General features: G+C 34.1%; 2 protein-coding genes across 2 annotated transcripts; both read left to right on the forward strand.

Annotated features, from left to right (window-relative positions):
- Window positions 1–9,137: 9,137 nt before the first annotated feature.
- On the forward strand, window positions 9,138–13,420 carry LOC107774532 (putative F-box protein At1g49610). The gene is made up of 3 exons (XM_016594084.2): window positions 9,138–10,310; window positions 11,140–11,310; window positions 13,076–13,420. Exons 1-3 carry the CDS (start codon window positions 9,243–9,245, stop codon window positions 13,364–13,366), a joined length of 1,530 nt encoding a protein of 509 aa, XP_016449570.1. The 5' UTR covers window positions 9,138–9,242; the 3' UTR covers window positions 13,367–13,420.
- A 3,911-nt stretch (window positions 13,421–17,331) lies between these two features.
- On the forward strand, window positions 17,332–20,687 carry LOC107774533 (putative F-box protein At1g49610). The gene is made up of 3 exons (XM_016594085.2): window positions 17,332–18,309; window positions 19,149–19,325; window positions 20,029–20,687. Exons 1-3 carry the CDS (start codon window positions 17,404–17,406, stop codon window positions 20,341–20,343), a joined length of 1,398 nt encoding a protein of 465 aa, XP_016449571.1. The 5' UTR covers window positions 17,332–17,403; the 3' UTR covers window positions 20,344–20,687.
- The last annotated feature ends 1,793 nt before the right edge of the window (window positions 20,688–22,480 follow it).

Below are 22,480 nucleotides of genomic sequence, written 5' to 3' on the forward strand. Positions count from 1 at the left end.
CAGGGATATATAGGCAACTCAAGACCAGATTCCGGCCTCTATCTTTCAAAACATTCCATCCGGTTAAAACTAGCCATCATTTCTTTACACGAAAACTCTTTCATCCTTCCCGGGTAAAGAGGGGCAGCTGTTGATATCCATTTTTTCCTCATATATTTTTAATATATATAGATATATACACTTTCAAAATAGCACATATGCAGTTATAAGTATTCATAAGCATTTTTATAATTTTTCTATAATTTTTAAAAGCTCCAAATTGATTTATTTCTTCTCTTTTTATTTATAAAATTTCCAATAATTATCTTTTGCGGCGGTTTAGTCATCTAAATTTTTTATTTATGCCAAAATATTGTTTAAATATTTTAGTGCATTTTTTATAAGTGCATTTACATATTTAGGCTAAATTGCATATATTTGTAATAATAGCCCTACTAATGCATAATTACCTTATTGATGCATAAAATGATTTTTTATATTTGTAAAATTTTAAACAACTATTTTAAATCATTTTATTACATGAAAATATTTTTTAGAAATTATTTATTATTTTTATAAATTATATAGTATTAAAAAGGCTATTTAAAATCTAGCCTATTTGATTTTCAATTTCAGCCCCAACCTAACCCAATTACCAGCCCAATCCCCAATTAAATTACCCAACCCAAATCCCAACTACCCGATCCGGCCCTCGAAACCCTTTAATCTCGGTCGTTGATCATAGAGATCAACGGCTACAAATGACCATTCGTAAAATAAACCCAAAAGACCCCCCAAACCCTATCATTCTATACTACCCACCGCCCTGAAACCTCTCTCTTCTCTCAAACGCTCTCAAAACCTAACCCTAACAACCTCATTAACCCTCGTCCATGGCCATCTCCGATGACTTCTCACCACCTCTCAGGCCTCCAATGGCCTCCATCACGTTGATCTTACCATCTCCAGGGCCCCCAAGGGACCAGGGCTAGTTGGCTTGCATCTCTGGTTTCTCTCTCGCCTGTTTCAGGACATTCCAGTGTGATTCCGAGTAAGATCATCCTATATTGACTACGATCTATGGTTTTCTAAGCGTGTTTCTTCACCTCTATGTTGTTCTCTTCGAAACCCTAATTTCTTTTTCTAAACCTCTTAGATCTGTACAGATCTGAGGTGATTTGGGCTTGTTTTATGTGAGTTTTACAACAACCTTAAGATTCTTTACAAGAATCGTATGATTTTCAAGTGATTTTCATCTTTTCCTAAACTAGGGTTTTCGGAATTTCTTTTTACAAATTGTTTGATGACTTTTTGTGTTTAATCTTCTGCTTCTCATCTATTTTTTGATTGATTTTGTAAGTCTGCTACAACATTAACTCGCTTGTATTGAAAACCCTAATTTTTGGGATTCTTCATTTGGTTTCTGAGTATTGGTACATCTGATTGTGTTCTTGCTTTGGGTTCTTGTGATTTCTTGTGATTTTCTTGTCCTAATATGCTTCTACTGAATTTCTTAGTTCGACCCTTTCACTGATTCTATATGCTTGTGTTCATCCTCACTATTCGTGTTAAGACCTGTAACATTCTCCTTGAATCAGTGTCGTTCTAACTATTTGTTTTGTTAAAGTTATGGGGAATCCTGACTATTCATGTTCTACTTTATTTTATATGCTAAACATGCTGACTCTTTCATGTCTTTCTCTTTGATTATTCTGAGTTCCTTGTTTCTTGGTTTGATTTGAACACTTTCCCTTAAACTTTCAATTATTACCTCTCTACTCGATTTGATTGAATTGCCTGCCTTAATTATTTTTTCCTTGCCTTGTTTGTATTTTGTCGATTCTTACTGATTTGTTTCCTTAATTAAAACTTCCGTTCATTTACCCCTAATTACCTACTCTATACATAAACCTTACTTGATTCTTTCCTTAAATACTTAGTATGTTGTTACCGTTGATTTAATTGTCCCTTGATTAAAGGAAGGACCTGCTGATTTACATGTGACTTCCCTGATTTGCTACTTAATTGACCTCTTACCTTATTTGTTAAGCTTTTGATTACTATATAAACCCCCTCTTATTTTAATTTTACACAATGAACATTAGTTCAAAAATCACTACTCCTTACACTCTAAAGTTCTCTTTCTCTTCTGCTACTTGTGATACTCACTGATCTAGCCGGCTTTCAGCCAGCTAGATATTTGAACTTTATTTGCTTTGTATTCTGCACCCTTTTCTTCAACTGGTATGTCTCTAGTTAAGTTTTGAAATCCAAACCCTATATGTTTCATTCTTGCACTAGTTCATCAGTTATGAATTCAACTTGTGTTCATGCTTACTTCTTTGCTCAGCATGTCTAAACTCTATCCTATTCAATGTATGTTTTATATTCTGCACTCTTTCCTGCTTCAAGACATGTCATGCTTCATGTATCACCACTATGACCTATGTATTAACTACTTACTGTCCATGTTTAGCCTGTTAAGTCTCTAAGTGTTTTATGCAGTTTTGTGACTATATGTTTCCCCTCTCCCTATCCATGTACCTCAATGTGACTCTTATGTGCCCCAATCCCTTTATCCCCATGAAAAATTTGTTTGTTAAGTGTTTTTTCTGAATCTGGATGTTTTATGACCAATTGATTGTCTGCTGTTTTGGTACTCTCCTCAAACTATTTCAGTACAAATGATTTTCAAAAGTTCTTTTCAGTCCTAATACCTTTCTATTAAACTCTTTCAACTGTTATGCACTCTCACTTTACTCTTAGAATACTAGGTTCTGCCCCCTCTGACATGTGTACTGCCTTGAGATCCTTGAGATCTCTCTGAACTCTGGCATGTTAGAGTTGGCCTTTCCACACTGCACCTAAATCAGTTATTATTTGAGAAAAGATCTAGGTGTGAGCACTGCCCGAGATCCTTGAGATCCTTAGGGAACTCTGACACACTTGGACCCCAAATTGGCTATGGAACTTTGGCATTTGAGGCTATTGGAGGCTTGAAAGTCATTTGGGCCTACTGCGGGCTCCCTATAGATTAACTACTGTTTTATGTATTTTTATTCATTGGTCTGTAATAATTATTATAAACAAGTGATTATGAAAAAGGGGTGGGTAGTTATATATATATATATTGGGTAAATCGGGTAGATATCATGCCTATAAGGATGTGTTAATTCAAAAAATACATTTTCTATGTTTGCTTTACTTTCACAGTATTAGAAACTAGGGGTGGGCACCGACCGAACCGAAAAATCGGCCGAACCGTAAATTTCAATTTTTCGGTTTTGGTTTAATCGGTTTTTCGGTTGGTGCACGATTTTAAAATTATTAATTTTCGATTTTTCGGTGTAGTTTACGGTTTTTGTATTTCGGTTTTGGGTTAAACCGAAAAACCGAAATTTCGGTTAACTGTGTTGCTGTATTAATTCTTTTGAAATTGAAATGTTGATTCTTCTCCACTTAGCTACTCATTGTTTCATTCATGCCAAGCCAATAACAGTAACTAGCTATGTGATAAAACCATCACATCCTTCAAAAAAATTCACTCTAATTTTATTCATCGGTCAAACATTTATTTTGTTAATAATCTATTCTTTATCTTTTTGGACATTTTCAGCTGGATTAGTAACAAATTATATAATAAAAAATAGTGAGGGATTCTACCAATAAATGAGGGGCATGAAGTCAACCAGTCTAAATTATGGAACTCTAGTCTTCACGAAGTAAGCAATAGGGGGAGTTCAGTAAGGGCCATTTAGTTGCTGCCATATCTTAATCACTGTAAGATATGCATTATATATTATATATTTCTACTCATACAAGATTTTGTTATAACTCATTATATATTTCTGCTTATACAAGTTCATGCAGAGGGAAGAACACACCCACAATGCTCTATTTTGTAGTAGCTCTTAGTTGCACAATTTTGAAAGAATAAAAGAAAAGTCCAATAATGTGGTTCATATGATTTTTTTCTCTTCAAACATGTCCGATTCAAAAAAACCAAGCTACTGTCATGTCTAATAAACTAAAATTCAAATAAGAAAACCAGTCGTCAATTGGCCAATTTCTATGACCTGCTGCGCGAAATAACCATTTCTTGAACCGTTTAAAATTGAAAAAATAAATCGAAAATAACCGAACCGATCTTTGAAAAAACCGCACCGAACCGTAAATACTTTGGTTTGATTTGGTTATTAATATTACAAAATCGAAAACCGATAAACCGAACCGCACTTTCATAATAATCGACCGAACTGACCGACGTCCACCCCTATTAGAAACCATGCCTATAGAATTTAAATGACTTTAATAATAGAAATCATGCCTATGGGGTTAAAAATCAGCTTTTATATTTAGATATCATGTCTATAGGTTCAAGAGTCAGTTTTAATAACTAGATGTCATGCCTATAGGGTTTAAAATCAGCTCTAATAGAAATCATGCCTATAGAACTTAAAATCAGTTTAGTTAAATAAATTAGTTTAATTCATGTTTGTTCATTCTGAATTAGTTTAATCAACTCTCTGTTTCCCTAAATGAGTTTTCAAACACTGCCTTAATTAATGCCGCTAGAAAGCATGTCTATAGGATCTCAAGTTATCCGTTTTAAAATTGTTCACTATTTTACTGCATTCCTAATTAACATAGATACCATGCTTTTAGGACATCACTGTTATGCATTTAGGCAATCCTCTAGGGCGATTTAAATTCTACAACTATAAACTATGCTTTGTTATTTGAGACTGTGCAGATTGAACAGGTATAAAATCAGTAGGCAAGCTAATAGGTCCTTGACACTTGGTCCTAATTCATGTCGTATAATCCCTTCTCACCTAGGTATCTTGTTCTAGGATTTTCTCTTAAATACCTGACTGTTGTTTGAAGATGTGCATTTATTTGTTATATTTGTGGAGGTGACTATGAGCCTGTAATTTGTTCTCTTTAAATGCAGTCCTAATTGTTCTTGATTGACGCCTAGACTTTTTATCCTTTAAAACCTTAGGAAGGTCTATAATTGTCCAAAAATAGATGTCCTAACCAGGGCCACGAGGAAGGAACGGGTAGTGCACGCATAGGACATTTTCAAGGTTGCTAGAGTGCTTTAGGTTATGATCAAGGGAAGGGAATTAAGTAGTAAAGATATGATGACTACACGCTAATGTCACGTGTGAGTGATTACCGGCCATTGCGTGGGGTGATCCTGTAGGCTAACCAACCTAGGACCCCTTTTTCCCAATTTTGATGTTTAAACTTTACTTTCTCTATATATGCAATTTGCTCCCGTCTTTTCCCTTTGTCTCATTACTTGAGTCATACAATGTCCAAAATATGCCTTTATTTGCAATTATGTATTTAAACTATTTACTTGTTAAAAGGACTAATTCATAAGTACAAGTTCAGTCGGGACCCACCGTTGTGGACCGAGAGGGGTGCCTAACACCTTCCCCTCAAGGTTATTTCGAGCTCTTACCCTAAATCTCTGGTAATACAAACTAGTCTAAAAGTTAATCGCTCTAGGTGCCCTAACGCACCATAATCCGTTAGGTGGCGACTCTTCAAAACCCAAATTCCCAAAAGGAAATGAGTTATTACCCCCCATGAACGTCGGAACCCGGACTTCTCTCTCCGCGGAGGGGAAAAAAGGGGGCGCGACACACAACACACTTGATAACCGCTCCATGTGCGCATTTCTGGCCAACTACTGCACGCCCAAGGCTGGCATGCGCCCAGCCTTGCCTTTGACACTGCTCCCGCTCAGTGTCATAGCCACAGCTTGTCGCCCATGACTTAGCCGCACGCACGTCCGCTGCCACAGCCGTTTGTTCAGTCAAGTCGCCCCTGCTTGATCAAGTCTGCCCTTTGCCAATGCCAAGCTGATATTAGCATCAAGTCGCCAAGCCATGATGTCATTCCCTTGCTAAGTTGACGAGGCCAATGTGTATTGGAATATCTTGCTCGTACTCTGTCAAATTCTAATATAGTTTAAGATATCGTCCCACAGAGACTGGATAATCTATGCTACAGACTTGTAACATTTTAACTACTATTTGAGAGAATCAATTTGATGAAAAGTGAGTGAGGTTTAAAACTTGTTAATTACTTAATCAAAAGAAATATTTTTGGAAGATTTATAAATTAAAAAGGAGTTGGGAATCATTGAATTCACTTGATAATATTACTATAATAAAATTTCAATTTCTACATTTAGTTCTCTAAAGAATAATTGCTTATTTCTAATACAATTATATTTTGCTCACTAAGAAATAACCAACTAATAACACTCCGTGAGAATTATGTTAATTAATCAACTTAAGACTAGTGACATTTAAACCGAAATATTTTTCTTGCTTGAATTGTGCTAAAAGAAAGTAAAAACTTCGCGAAAATATTTTTACTAAGGATCAATAATCTTGCCTACAACAATTCCTCCGTGAGAATTAAAACTGAGGCAAGCAAGATACTGACTTGAAATAATAGTTTACTAAAAAATAACTTTTACTCTACTATTTTATTCATATATATTAATTTTGCTCTGTGAGAATTATAAAATTAATATATGAATAACTTAGAGATAAAATATATAGACATGATAATAGAGTAACCATCATTTCAGCATAGTATGAAATGTAAATAAAAAGTGTCAAGCCAAGAATATATAAAAACTAAGATAGTATTATAAAATATATCAAGCTTCATCGACTATCCCAACAAAAAGAGATTACTCCATTATGGAGTAAGAAAAGCTAAAAAAGATATTTAGAAAACTAGAAATATTTTTACTACAAGAAAAGATGACCAAGACTAATTCTTATCTTGCAAAGATTGGATATGCTTATACAAAGAGAGCTTGATATTTATAAGAAAAGATGAGTAGCTTTTGTCATGTTCCACTTTTGCGAATGTGAAATCCATGTATGCGAAGTGACCTTTGTGTACGTAGATTATATATATGCAACTATGGCACTTGTGCTTCACTCTTGACTTCATGAGTTAGTCTTGCAAATGTAGCTTCCATGTATGCGAAGTGACCTTTAGGTAGATTCAATATATGCAAATATGGCACTTGTGCTTCACTCTTGACTTCATAGGTTAGTCTTGCAAATGTAGGTCCCATGTATGCGAATGTGACCTTGCGTATATAGATTCCACATATGTAACTATACTCCTTTTCATCTCTAATTGTCTCTTTCCATAAGCCCGTATGTATATTCCACATTTGCGAATATGAAGATGAGATGTGCAACTGTGGCTTTGCTTCATTCTCTTGTCTTTTAGCTTCTTTTCTTCTTTTTCATAATTTCTTTTTCCTACAAGATTTGTTAGAAATATGCGAGGATAGGATATTATTATTCATATTTAATTTTAAAAACTTATTTTTTTACAAATGAAATTACATGAATAATTTTTATCCATCATAAGTCATTTGCCCACAAATTCCTTAGGTGCCAGCCCGGTCACCTAAGCCAAGACAACACCAAGTTGCCAATGCCACTGCCTTTGGCACTAAGCCGCCATGTCTTAGTGCCTAGGTCTTTCCCGCTTTGCCTTGTCAAGCTCCCGTTCAGCCCACCTTGTTCCTACAAGACCTTGGCCTTTGCTTGAACATAGCCCACTCGTGCTTTAGTGTAGTCCATCACACCTTAGCCCTCAATTAGTAGTGTAGTTCGTCGCACTTACTCTTGCAACAGTTTGTTGCCATTGACAATGCCCGCATTGTCCCGCATGTTAATTTCCCTCCCGCACATTGGCCAATGGCAAGGCCATTATGCCAAATCCTTGCCACTGCTACGCCGATTGTCGATCAACTTTGTGAAAAGTCTAACACCTGTCATCCTTGTTCATAGTGGTTGGGGAGTTCTCTCCAAACTACTAGGCCAAGGGTTCAACGCTGGTCGATCAGTTTATGTCCTAGAGTACTGTATTAGTGATCTAGAATGCATTTTGCTTACCCTCTCGTTTCTATATTTAAGAATCATCATATTCTCGACATTCAACAAGACATGTGTTAGTTAATTTATCTGTAGTTTTAATTTGAGTGTATTACAACTTACACACACATTACAAAACGCATGACCTAGACATATTTTTGCAAATTTATAGCCCAAAGATCCCAGATACGAAAAATACGAATTTTTTCGTTTGAATTGATTCTCCAAATCTTCTTTTGCAATTTTTTTGCGTGACTTTTAATTTTTTGCACATGATACATTTCTACAAAATTACAAAACAACCATATTACAACTCGAAAAACGATAAAATCTATAACATAGATAGTCACTAGGAGTGTCAATGATTCGGTTCGGCCGATTATCTTATAAAAATTTTACTACACTAATTTTTCAGTTATTCCATTTTGTATAATCAAAATTAGACTTTTCGAAACCGTCCCAATCATGTCGGTTTCTCTTCAGTATCGGTATGGTTTTTTTTTAAAAAGTCATGCAAGAGTCGTTAGTCGGAGTTATAATATGGTAAATATGTACTTGCATAGGATTTTAGCAAAACTCGCTAGATATTTGTACTATTTTAAAAGTGAAAATCAAAGGAACGAGAAAGATGTGCAGAATATAGATTCATCCCACTATTTTTATGATTGCGTAAAATAAATTAAGCAAAAACAAGAGAATATAAATCATACCACTAATCATGTTGGAACTCAAGAATAGAGCTTATTAGAAGATTAGTACTCAATAAGAGAAATTTAAATCATACGAGAGGAAATATATCCAATACCTTGCGGTTTGCTACTGAAGATCGCTGGAATACCTAGTGCTTTGTTACTCAAGATGTTAGAACTAATTTAGTTTCTATATGAGTAGTAGAATAAGTCTGGAAGTTGGGAGTTTAGATATTAATTATTTGGTCAGTTATAGCTATTTTCATAATCCAAGACTCAAGAGAAATTTTTTTTAATACTTTGTTAGTTTTAAATTTAATATATTAAAATCTATTTTTCGTATATAAATTTATTCGGGACAGTTCGTTATTTTTTTGATTTATTTTTATAGAATTAAAAACCTTCCTTATTATTCGGTACGGCTAAAAATTTATAATTTTATTAAAAGAAATTTAATAATAAATTGGGTACAGGTCGATTCAATTGGTTTATTTGATTTTATTACTCATTTTCCCTATAGCAGAAGGGTTGGGTTGTTGGGGGGGGACTCATTTCAGGTTTTTTTTTTTTCTAGATAAAACTCGTCGTCGTCGGTTCGTTTAAACCCTATGTCCCAAATTTATCAACAGCTTTGAATGTCACCATGTCTGAATCAGAAGGAGAACATGAAGAAAACCTGGATTATGATTCTCCACGATACTCTCCCTATTCTCCACGATACTCTCCCGCTTCTCCAAGATACTCTCCCTCTCCTTCTCCTTATAATTCTGATCAATCCTACTATGGTGGGAAATGTCATAAAACCGAAAAAACTGATCGAATTAGCGCCTTGCCAGATTCTTTGATACTTCACATCCTCTCTTCCTTGGACATGGGTGAAGTAGTACGAACTGGGGTTTTGTCAAAAAGGTGGCACCTCTTGTGGACTTCACAACAATCCCTAATTTTCAGTTACTCCGGCCAACATGTTAATGGTATATATAAATTCGTTATCTTTATTGATAATACACTACTTCTTTGCCGGTCTGGTATGGTCAAAAAGTTTTCGGTCGATTTTATTTACAGCAAACGCTTTGTTCGACACGTTAATAGATGGATGATATTCATTAAAAATAAACTTGTGGAGGAGCTGGATCTGAATCTTAGGTCACGAGGTAATTTGATTGAGATTTACAATTTACCCCAGATTATGTACTTCGATGTCCGTTTACGACATCTTAGTTTGTGCAATTGCAATCTTGTACCAAAAGAAGAAATTTATTGGCCTGCCCTTAGGGATTTAGAAATTGGATATGCTGAATTGAACCGAGATGTTATTAAAAAGATTTGTTCTGGATGTCGTGCGCTGGAGTCTCTCAAGTTTAGGAGTTGTTATGGGGTTGATTATTTTGATATTGATTCCAAAAGTGTGAAGAAGTTGGTGATCCATGAATATGGGCGACAAAACCATGATGATGCTGATGATGATGATGACGAGCTGGGAATATATGCTAGGAATGTTACTTCGCTGGAAATTTGCGGTTATTTTCATAAAAGAATACTTGTTCTTGAGGATGTAAAAGCTCTACTCGATGCTAAGCTAGATTTCTATAGGAATACAGATGACTATGAAATCGAACGTGAATTTAGGACTGACCAGAATATGTTAAAAAATCTCCTTGTATCACTCCAGCATGTTGAGAAACTCTCCATTGGGACATGGTGTCTGCAGGTTTGAATCCGTACTTAATTTTAATCAGTCATCGGGATATAGCCATTCTTTATTTGCTAAATAGTACTACCAGTTATATGAAAATCTTATTAGTGCACAATGCAAAGTGTTTGAAGTACCATCCCATATAGCAATGCCTTTATGCCAATGTTACTACTCTTGTATTGATTCAGAAGCATTATTCTCTATTTGCACCTCTGCATTCATGGATCTCTGCTTATATACAATGTTATTATAAGTTATTGCTTCGTCACTTAATTAAAGCGAGGAAGAAGCTAGGTACTTCCAATTCTCCATAAATTGTATGAAAGGTGCACTTCACACCTCGCTTTTGCTTCAATTGTCACGTGGCCATTGTTGTTCATTTGTGCTTTTCGCTTTTAAAAGCAATGGTTATGCATGTAGTGCCATCTTTCAGATCTTCAAACAGCTTCTAATTCTTTGGTTTGAATAATTTGAATCTCTTTCAAATATTCCAATAAATTAAAGACTTTGAGAATTCGTGAACATAGATCCCTACTAGATTCCAGGAAAGATTCTTGACACGGCTAAGAAAAGGATGAGAGAAAAAGGGAAGAAAAGAAAGAGATGCACTTTAATTGCTTTTGAGTTTTGAACCATGATGACTTGCTGATCTAAAACTGGAAGAACTGATCTTGATCAGGGATAGGGTCATGAGACCACTAGGATTGGGATTAATTCCTGATCCAACAAAATGATACTAGTATTATTTTGAGAAACATCTAGTTTGATTATGTTAATCTAGGATTATTCTAGCTTTAAGTTAAACCTCTAAACCAATCTTTTGATAATTAATATAATGGCCTAGGTCCTTACGTCATTGGAGATCAGAAATTTGCCATGCCCCAGAATGAGATGCAAATACTTGACATTAAACACTCCTATGAAGAAATGGGAGCTCCCTGGAATAGCAATCCTTCTACAAAGCTGTCCTCAGGTTGAGATGTTGCACATAAACACAGAATCTGCATTCGAAGAGGTACGCGTGCTCCTTCTTCTACTACTATTGTTATTCTTCTATCTTCTTGATTTGATGCTTAATTTGTTGCTCATTGGTACAATGCATATGTATACATAGTTTGAGCTTAAAGTAATGGATTCAGTTGAACATATAGAACAATATCTGCCTAACATTTATGTACAATGATCAATGATTAACCAATTACCTTTGGAATGTCGTACATGCTGTAGTACCATTTCGGAATGCCCCTTATTCTACTATCAGTGTTCTTCTAATCTGCTTCATTTTATGTTTAATTTGTTGCTCGATGGGTACATAATTGAGTGTGATCTTATTATATGGGCTGAATATATAGATAGTCCCTTAAACTTGTCTGAGTTTTTCATTTAGACACTTATATTAAGCATATGACCTATTGAGCACCTGATATATGCTCAAACTGTGTCTATTAAACACTAGTCGCTGACATGGCAGATGCGTATTTGCCTCTTAAAATTAAGCGTGTGAAATGACTTTATGTTAAACTAGTATAAACACTTTAACTGGAAAATATAAAATTTCGCCAGAAAAATGAGCTTCCAGCCGTTTGTGTTCTACTTTCTCTCCGCCTTCCAAACTCATTTTCCGTTTTTTTCGGCCATAGATTGGAAAACACTGTTCTTCTTTTTCTGCTTCTTCACACCATCCATTCTTTCTTCTTCAAGATTCAGACTTATTTTCTCCGCCGTTCTAACCCATCTTTCTTCCAAATTTTTTTCAGATTCAAACCCATTTTTCTGAATAGATCTTGTATTTAGTTGATAAAGATGTTGTTGTTACTGCTGTGATAGTGTTTTGCGGTGGTTTTTTCCATTTTTCAACAATTTTCACGTCTTTTGGGATATTTCCAAAGCTAAATTTGGGATCTGGTACTGAACCTCCATTTCGGTTCTATATCGCCATGGCAAAATGGTTGTTGTCATTGGCGATTTACACAAAGAAGCTTACGGGCAGAATCCGAGCTCAAAATCGGTGAACAATCCGGACATGGTGCTGAGAGCAAACATGTGTGAGAAAAGCCAAAAGAAAACTTTGTTGGTAAAGAAAGGGAAATCTCCATTAATTGCAAGACTGGGGAATGGGGAAGATCTATCTCTATTTATACGTGGATAACTGAACGGTGAATATTATATATGTACTGGAAAATGAAAATTCAGAGGTAATGAAAAGATTGACGTTGATGGGGATTCAGTAATACTTCCATGGGATGTTTATAACTGGTTGTTTGACCATGATGAAGTTGGCTATGCTTTCTGCATGTTCTAGTTTGAAATCACCATTTTTTCATATGGAGCTTCACCAGAATTTTTTTTTACGGTCAACTTCCCCTCTCTATATATTACTGTATATGTTTTTCAAATTTTGATTTTGTTGCTGATGTGTCATTTTTACTGGTTTGTTTGTCATGTCAAGGCAAGTGAATTTCACGCTCTGAACTAAGGTTAGGAATTGACAAATTTGTGTTCAATAGGCACAGTCTGAGCATAGGTCAGTTGTTCAATATGTCATAGGCTTATTTTATTTAAACGAATAATTTGGACAAGTTTAGGAGGCCGTCTATGTATTCAGCCTATTATTGTATGTATACATTTTAAGCCTATTGTTGTATGTATACATAGTTCGAGTTGGTGAAAGAATGGATTAGTTAAAAACATACAAAACTAGCTCTAAATTTTCTTCTACATTTGCATGCGTTGCTCCATGATTAACCAATTACTTCTGGAATATTGTCATACTATTGCAGTATCATTTTGGGTCGCATTTTAAGAATTCTAATGACTTCAATGGAGAAAATTACTGGATATCAAGACCTTGCTGGGTGCTGCATCTCAAGACTTTAAGGATTCACGGCTACGAGTGGTGGGACGGGGATGAGTACATCCTTTCTTTTCTGCAAGTTGTTCTAAAGAATGGAATGGTGCTTCAGAAAATCATCATTGATTTCTTCGAAATCAACTCCTATGAAAAACTTACAAAGAAGTTGCTAAGTTTTCCCAGGTCGTCAAGGGAAGCTGTCATTCTCTTCTCTAGTTGAGACTTAAACTAATAAATTTATGTTCTCTTAGTAAATAACAAACATCCTTTTAACTTTTTTTTTTTTGGGGGGGGGTGGGGGCGGGGGGGAGGGCGGGGGGCTCTATATTTGCTCCATCTAATTAACAATCATCTTTTCTTTGATAACTGGTCGAGATAGCCATCCTTTTTTCCATTTTGTAATAAATCCCCTTTCTTTTGTTGGCTTTTTGGCATTTTTGTGCTATAATTGTTATTTGTCGCGCACAAGGAAGTAAACTCGTGTTATTCTTTTATGTGTCCTTTCGTTAGCAAATCTATATTTTTGAGTAGATTTTAAAGTATATACAAAACTTGGGAAAGACTAGCTTTCACGAACTGGCCAGTGAATTCTACACGTTGAAAGTTAATTGAACTCCACAAAGGCACAAAACTTTTGGAACTGGGAATTTTAATACCTAGTAATCTCGTTTTCCACATAGTTGTCTACTATAAATTCTCCATTAATGATGGGCAAAGAATATTTTTAGTCTGTGGTCAAAATTATTTACATCCAGTAGCCATAAAAATGCATAAATTTTTTTTGGTTATTATTTTGAGAGCGGTTATATATAAATAAGCATTTGTCTTGACGGAGGGGAGGGGATTAGAAGAACTAACCCAAATAGTTGTGCACTTAATCTCTTAATAAAAAAATAGCCGGCGGATGTATAATATATGCATAATTTATGTATAATATGTGTATAACTATGTTAATTAATGTTTAATCTATGTATCCCGATTAAAAAAAGTAAACAGTGAATTTGATCGACTATTATTTCTGGCTTTTCTCAAGTCGAACTCATTTTTCTTTTAGTAGGACTAGGAAATAAAAATGAGATTGGGAGATCTCAAAATTAGATACTGTCCATCTATGCGTACAGAATTGTGTATTAATGTAATCCACATCTACAATAATACATTATAGCAACAACAACAATAACAATATATCAATATATGACTCCTAATATAATTAAAGTCAATTCTATGAATTTTCACCATCTACAATTCAAACTCGTTTGATTCCAACTGTCAATAAGCTACTAGCATTAGCACTCGCGCGAATGCGCGGACACTAATCATGTCAATTATTTGAGTTATTTGAATTGTATTTAAATAATCTTATAATTTAAACATTCTCGATAAATATAGATAATCATTAAATATTAATTAAGAAATATTACATGAAAAAGATTAACCATTTGTCAAATCAAATCTCCTAGTTATAACTCTATTTTTCTTTTTGGGTATAATTCTTGTTTGTGTCATTGGATCCTAGAAATAATCAGGAAACAAAATAATAACTCATACTTATGGCAAAAAAATTAAAGGTTGAGACTATGAAGGACACTTTGGATACAACTTAACTCTTTTACTACTACTTGAACTCTTATTTGGTGTGTTAATATCTTTCAAAAAATATTTTTATTTTAAAATTTCAGTTTCTAAAACTTTATTTGTCAATAATAATTATTTTTTATAATAATGTAAGTGAAAATATTATCCTTAATTCAAAGTTCATTTTAGTCGGCTATCTAAAAATTTTAAAAAAATAGCCACTGCATTTTTTCCCCGGTATGACTCTATTTTGATATTTGACATTAACCATGTTAAATATCTGAGTTATTTGAATTATATGTAAATAACCTTAAAATTTAAACCTTCTAGATAATTATAGATAATCGTTAGATATTAATTAGGAAGTATTACATGAAAAAAGGCTAACATTTTTTTCAAATCTCGTATTTATAATTTTATTTTTGCACTATAATTGGTGTCATTGGAACCTAAAAATTTCACAAAGCGAAATAATAACTCATATTTATGGCAAAGCACAAATGTTTAATATGAAATTTTTTTTGGTTACGACGTGACTCTTTTACTACGACTTGAACTTTTATTTGGTAGGTTATTATTTTAAAAAAAAAGTATTTCTATTTAAAATTTCAATTTCTAAGAGTTTATATATTTTCAATAATGATTATCTTTATAATGATGCAAGTGAAAAAATTATCCTTAATTTAGAATTCATTTTATTTGGCTATCTAAAAATTTTAATGATCCTTTAGCCAATGAAACTTTATTTCAGTGTGATTTCACTTTGAGTTTATCGATATCTCTCCACAAATTTTGAATTTTGAATGCCCTATATATACAGATTTTAAATATACTTCTTGTTACATTTGAAAATTGCTACAGAGACTATCAATTAGAAACCAATATTCCTCTTGTTAAATTTGAGAAAAAAAACTTTCACATAATCTAATGATTCAAAACTAATATTCTTCCGCGAAAAAAATATTATACACTTGCAATGTTGGCTTAAAGAGGTTTCAGCTTATACCCTTTTAATTCCTCAAAGGTCCTAAATTGAAATTAATGATAGCAATTGTACCATCAAAGTTTGTTATTTGCTTGATGTCCATTTATGCAAATTGACTCTTCAAACAAACATTCTTCAAAAAAAAAAAAAATGAATATTGGATGCTTTTTGTGATGTTTCTTTCTCCAACATGCAGGTTCACTTCATTATATATGTAAGTAAATTTTTATTCGATTTTTAAACTCTTTTTTGTTTTTTTGATAAACATAGAAGTGTACCCTATATATTACATTTTTTTTTTTAAAAAGCACTACAATTATAGTTTTTAAAATGTGAAAGAATTTTATAGTTATATGAGAGGCAAAGTAGTTTTTAAATAATTAGAAAAGATAACAAAAATTTCTAACATGATTGCACATAATCATTAACCGAACTAAGTATGATAACATGATAACAAAAGATAATTTTTTATATTAATTCAAATTTAAAACTTTATCTATAAATTCAAAATTATCCTTTTATTCAAAACTAACATTTTCTCAAATCTCGTAGTGATAATTTTATTTTTGTACCATTCTCATTGGTTTCATTGGAACCTAAAAATAGTCACAAAGCGAAATAATAACTCTTATTTATGGCAAAGCACAAAGATTGACACAATATGAACGATTCTTTGGTTACGATGCGACTCTTTTACTACAACTTAAGCTCTTATTTGGTATGTTATTTTTTTTTTTTAAAAAGTATTTTTATTTTGAAATTTCAATTTCTAAAGCTTTATATATATTTTAATAATGATTATCTTCATCATGGCAAGTGAAGATATTATCCTTAATTTAAAATTCACTTTATTCGGCTATCTAAAATTTAAATGATTCTTTAGCCGGTGAAACTTCATTTCAGTATGACTCCATTTTGAGTTTATTGATATCTCTAGCCACATATTTTGAATTTTGAATATGCTATGTATACATATTTTTTGTTCTTTGAATCATTAAATATTAGATTAGTTGATTGTTGTTATATAACATTGCATGTACTTGTCTTTAAATTGCCAAGTATAATTTTGAACTATAATTATAGGGTTTTAAATGTGAAAGAATTTTATAGTTATATTCAGTTTTTTTTTTTGCCAGAAACAAAGTAGCATTTAAATAATTAGAAAAGATAACAAAAGTTCCTAACATGATTGAATATGATCATTAATTGAATTAAGTATGATAACATGATAACAAAAGATAATTTTTTTTTATTTTAAATCAAAATTTTAAGACTTTATCTATAAATTTAGAATTAAAAGATAATTCAAATTCAGTTTTTTTATATATATATTTGTATTTCTATTTGACTAACCTAGTAAAATATGAAATAAAGTTATCATTTACTATTGGCATTTACTAGCTTGCCACTTGGCTTAAGCACAATGTTAATTATATATGGTAACTTTATTCCTTTAATATATATATATATATATATATATAAGTCTTGCTCTAATTAATTTTATATTGACACAAATTATTTTCTTCTTATAAACAAAGTAGGAGCAAATAAGAAACGGAACGGAAAGACCCGACTCGACTCGACCCGACCCAATATAAACGTGGTCTTTGGCGTTGATAAGAAGAAAAACCTCAAAACCCCCAAAAGCAAAAGAAAATTAAAAACTTTTTTTCGGTCCAAACTCCAAAACCAAAAAAATGGGTGTAGCTTCAGACCGATTCTCTTCGTTGCCGGACTCAGTTCTGCTTCACATTCTCTCTTTTCTCCCCTTCGACGACGTCGTTCGCACCACCCTCCTCTGCAAGCAATGGAGACCTCTCTGGTCCTTCTCCACCTCCCTCAATTTCATTCACCGTCCCAAAGATTTCATCTCTTTGAAAAAATTCGCTTCTTTTGTTGACAAATCCCTTATAAACTTGCACTGTAACAACAGCAGCATATCAAAACTCCACCTTGATTTCCCCTTCAAACGGTGTTTCTCATCCGATGTTACTGTCTGGGTCCTTTTTGCCATCACCCATAAAGTCAAAGAACTCAACTTGATTTTATCCAGTGATGCTGAGGATCTGTATAAGTTGCCTAAGAGATTATTTTCAAACCCTTTTATTGAAAAAGTGAATTGGGTTGGTTGTAAGTTTGATAAAGTTGAGGTTTTCAGATGGGATTCTTTGAGGGAATTAAGAATTGGGTCGATCGAATTTTGTGATGATATGGTGAGGAAAGTTGTTTTTGGGAGCCCGTGTTTGGAGTTGTTGGAGTTGGATAATTGTTGGGGTTTTAAGCGTTTGGATTTGGTCGGTGGAAAAGTGAGTAAATTGGTGGTGAATGGGTATAATGGGGAAGCAGTGAAGAAGAATAGTATGTTATTGGATTTTGAAGTAGTGGAAATTGAAGCACCTTGTGTTAAGGTGTTGGAGTTAAAGGGATGTTTTAGAAGAATGAATAATATTCAGTTGAAGAATGTGATGAGTTGTGTTTCTGTTAAGCTTGATTTTCAGTTTACTAAGGATGAGGAACGTGTCAACTATGTTGATATGTTGATGGGCATGATTGGGAGTTTAAGGCATGTCAAGGATGTTATGTTAGGGACATGGTGCATTGAGGTTTGTGCTTTTTGTTTGAATTCTTTTTTTTTTTTTAATAAATTTTTATTTGCAAATTTTGTTCTTGGAGCATAAAAAGTTCTCTTTTTTAAACGATTGGTTTCAGCTTATCTGTTGCTTGAGCCGGGGTCTATTGAAAACATACTCTCCGCCTTACACCTCTCTACCTTCGTAAGTTAGGGGTAAGGTCTGCGTACATTCCACCCCGAGACCCTACTTTGTGGGATTACGCTGGATTTGTTGTTGTTGGTTTCAGCTTATCTGTGTGTTTGTTCCTTGATTGAATGATTCTCAAATATGGATATGCTGCAAACTTTCTGCTTGTATAATGCACATATTGCATCAAGGAGTTGGTATATTTGTGTGTTTTGGAGTTTATGATTATTGCCTAGCCCCCGTCTTGTAATTTTTTCCCAGTTAGCAAAGTGAACCTATTTAATCCTTTATGTTGGAAGTGTACTATTTGGTTCATCTGTCTCAAGCAATATTGTACTTAGTCTCCTGACTTCTGATACTTGAGTGTACTATTTGAGTTAATTCTTCATTAATTGGATCAATACTTGCCTAATTTGCTTATTAGTGTCTAGTGTCGCAAAATGGACAGTGTAGTATTATATTCTTTGGTAATAAACTATAGTAACTGGTCATTCTGGTATTTCAGAAGGTTAGAGATGTACTACTTGTTTAGTTTTTGTGCTCTGAGATATAGAAAGACTATTATACTTTTGCTGGATGGTTGGATATGTTGCTGCCCACTGGTGGGATTCTAATGGGTTATTGTTGGTAGTGGTGGTGGTTGGATATGTTGCTAATTGGATTTATTTTCGTCCGTCTTGAAGGTCATGTCATCTTGGCCTATGAACATTTTGCCGTTTTCCATGAGCAGTTATGAGTGTTTGACACTGCATACTCCCATCCAGGAGCGGTATCTCCCTGGCATTGTACGCATACTACAAAGTTCTTCCAACCTTCGGACGTTAATCATACATATGGCCCCACCCTACTTTGAGTTTGAGGTTTGTTTTCCGTCTGAAGCATTTGCTACTATCATACCTGGCTTTTCACTTATTCATGCAATGCATCCATTCAATTGGTAAATTGTAACGAATATATTCAAAATTTCAAATGCTCTCTCCTTATAGTATGTATGTTATAGTTAACATTTTGATAATATATAATCAGGCTGGGGCGGATTTATAGTTGTGAATATGGGTTCAATCGGACAGACCATTTTGGCTTATACCATAAATATTTTTATGCGAAAACTCCTTAAACATATTATAGATATTGAACTCATAATCCCAAAGAACTCAGACCCTTGGACCCACTAAGATTAAATCTTGAATTTGAATCTGCCGCTTGACTCTATTATTTTATCTTGCCTACTACCCAGATATCCTCCCGCCCTATTCCGTAGGCCAAAATATATGGATGGGTATATTTAATAGAAGTCATTTTTCTTAACCCACTTAATGCTCAACTTTTACACTATTGTATACTTTCTCTATACTGTTGTGATTTGCATGCTTGCTTGGAGCCGATGGTCTACCGGAAAAAGCCTCTGTACCTGCATAAGGTAGGGATAAGGTTGTGTACATAATATCCTCCCCAGACCCCCTATTTATGGGATACACTGGGTTTGTTTTTGTTGTTGTTGTTGTTGTTAATGCTCTTAATATGGACTGGTGATCTTTGCTCTAATAGAGTTTCCATTTGCAGGCTTGCTTTATTCCAATTGTATATGATGTTTACTCTGTTGGAGGAAGGTGTCAACTGTCTATGCTTTCTAAAAATTGTGGTCTTCACCTTAAAAAGATTAGGATTTGTTGCTTCGAAGGAATGCGTTCTGGTCAAGAAGTCCTGTTCCTGCGCGATCTTCTTTTGGTATGTGCTAACCTTGAGGAGATGGTTATTGAATGGAGATCTGGACACCAGAACTCCTCGATTCGTGATGCATCAGATGAGTTTGTGGCTGAAAGTTTATTAATGGTGCAAAAACGCTCAAGGAATGCAGTGATTTTGTTCAACAACTAACTCTTCATTTTTCGCTTCTTGTTCTACATTAAGCAATAGATACTTGTGGTCCGGTCCTTCCCTAGACCGGCGCATAGCAAGAGCTTAGTGCACCGTGCTGCTTTTTTTTTTTTTTTTTGGTTTACGTTAAGCAAGTTTGAGAGTACCATAGTATAATATTTTTTTGGGTTATAGAATTCAGTATGTTGATGAAGGATGTTTCTAAGAAACCCTTGTCAGTGATCTGGATTAGCTAATTATACTCAGAGATTTTTCCTAGTATTTCATCATTTTTCCTTCTCATTCAATTTGTACCTGTAGACAATAAATTAGCGTCAAGAAAATAAAATCAAGACCAAAAAATATCACAACAATCGTAGTATTTTATTTCGAATATTATGAGTGTACAATCTCTATGAATCCTATGATTCTACTTTTCAATAGTAAATAAATTCAAGGGCCTTTGAGCTTGATCTTGAATATATATTTGTTGCCTCGAACGATGATCTTGTTTTTGAGCTTGATTGCTTGAACTTGACCTTGATTTGTTCTTCGTTCTTAAACTTGCACTTGATTTCTTGAACTTGAACTTGAAGCCTGAAACTTGTGGAGAAATTTGCAGCGTTTGATCCACGAGCTCTTACTTGCTTCTTGTTATAACTTCTGATAGCTTTTCTGAGTTATGAAGACCCCTGTTTATAGTTGTGGAAGGGAAGAGTTGTGATAAGAACAAACTCTTTCCGACCAATCAAATTGAAGTGTTATATGGCTGCATTTGATTGGCCAGAACATGTCACTTGCACATGTGGGGCGATTTCATTGGCCTTTTAGCGTGACTGGACATGCCTTGTCATTTTGACACGTGGCATGGTCATATTGGCCCTTCCATTTGACTTGGCGCGCCACGTCATTTGACACGTGGCGCCAAACTGGGCCTCTAGGAAGATGACACCGTGGGCTTAATGAAGTGAGCTCATCACTTTAGCTCAATTAAATGGGCTAGCCCAATGGATTAAGACTTATTTATTTAATCCATATATATTGGACTTATATAACTAATTCAATTATATTAGCCCAATAATATTTATTTGGACTAATATATCTTGAATTTAAAATATAGTCCAAAGTATTTTATGGATTTAATTCCAATGAAATTTATATGCCTACAAATGTCCCCTACTTCAAGACTTGTTAAGGTCTTTTGACTTTTGAAGACTAGACTTGAAGTATTTATATTAGTACACTTGAACTGGCTTTGACTTAAATCATATGAAATGTTAAAGTATTCGAACTTTAAATTTCAAAATAACATGCCTTAATCACATGGAATGTAAAAGCTATTAAATTTTAATTCCCAAAATTACTACTGCCCACTGTTATGTGGGTTTCCATTTTGAAAAACTTCAAAATCAATAACTTTACCATATTATACTTAAAGGAATTGGTTGCTGACATAAGCAACAGTTCTAATATATTTTGTTGCATGCTCACGTGGTTTAATGAAATCACAACAACTTTTCCCATTAGGAATTGAAGACTTTCGCCGCCTAGGACTTCTCTTTTCCAACCAGATTAACATATCCAATTCTTTTTGGACTCTACCAATTAGCAATCCCACATCGTTATTAGTTATCTTAAGAGCCGCATCACTGCACCTATAAATAGGTCATGCCTTTCATTCAATTGGCATCAATTGATGTGTTTGCAGTCCACATCGAGTCTACCTTTCACGATTCTGAAGAATTTAACGCAAAGGTATTTTCTTCTTCTTTTCTTGTGATTTCTTTTTTGTTGTCTTTTTTTTGTAGGTAAAGTGAGAAAGATATGTTCTTTGTTCAACAAGATGATTCACGCATGAAGAAGATAATCTTGGGGTGTGAGGGGATGGGTACTCATCCCTGCCCGATTCTTGGAGAGATTACTCTCAATGTGGCCGATTCTTGGAGAGATTACTCTCAAAATGGCTCGACTATCGGCGATGCCAACTTAAGGTGCAAAGGGACTTATATGTCCACCTTAAGATTGGAAAGTTACAGTTCCTTTTAAGGACAAACCCACGAAGAGGCCAACTTAAGATGCGAAGGGACTTATATGTCCACCTTAAGATTGGAAAGTTATAGTTCACTTTAAGGACAAATCCACGAAGAGGCCAACTTAA

This window comes from Nicotiana tabacum, chromosome 3, assembly GCF_000715075.1.
Source record: "Nicotiana tabacum cultivar K326 chromosome 3, ASM71507v2, whole genome shotgun sequence".
Classification (NCBI taxonomy): Eukaryota; Viridiplantae; Streptophyta; class Magnoliopsida; order Solanales; family Solanaceae; genus Nicotiana; species Nicotiana tabacum.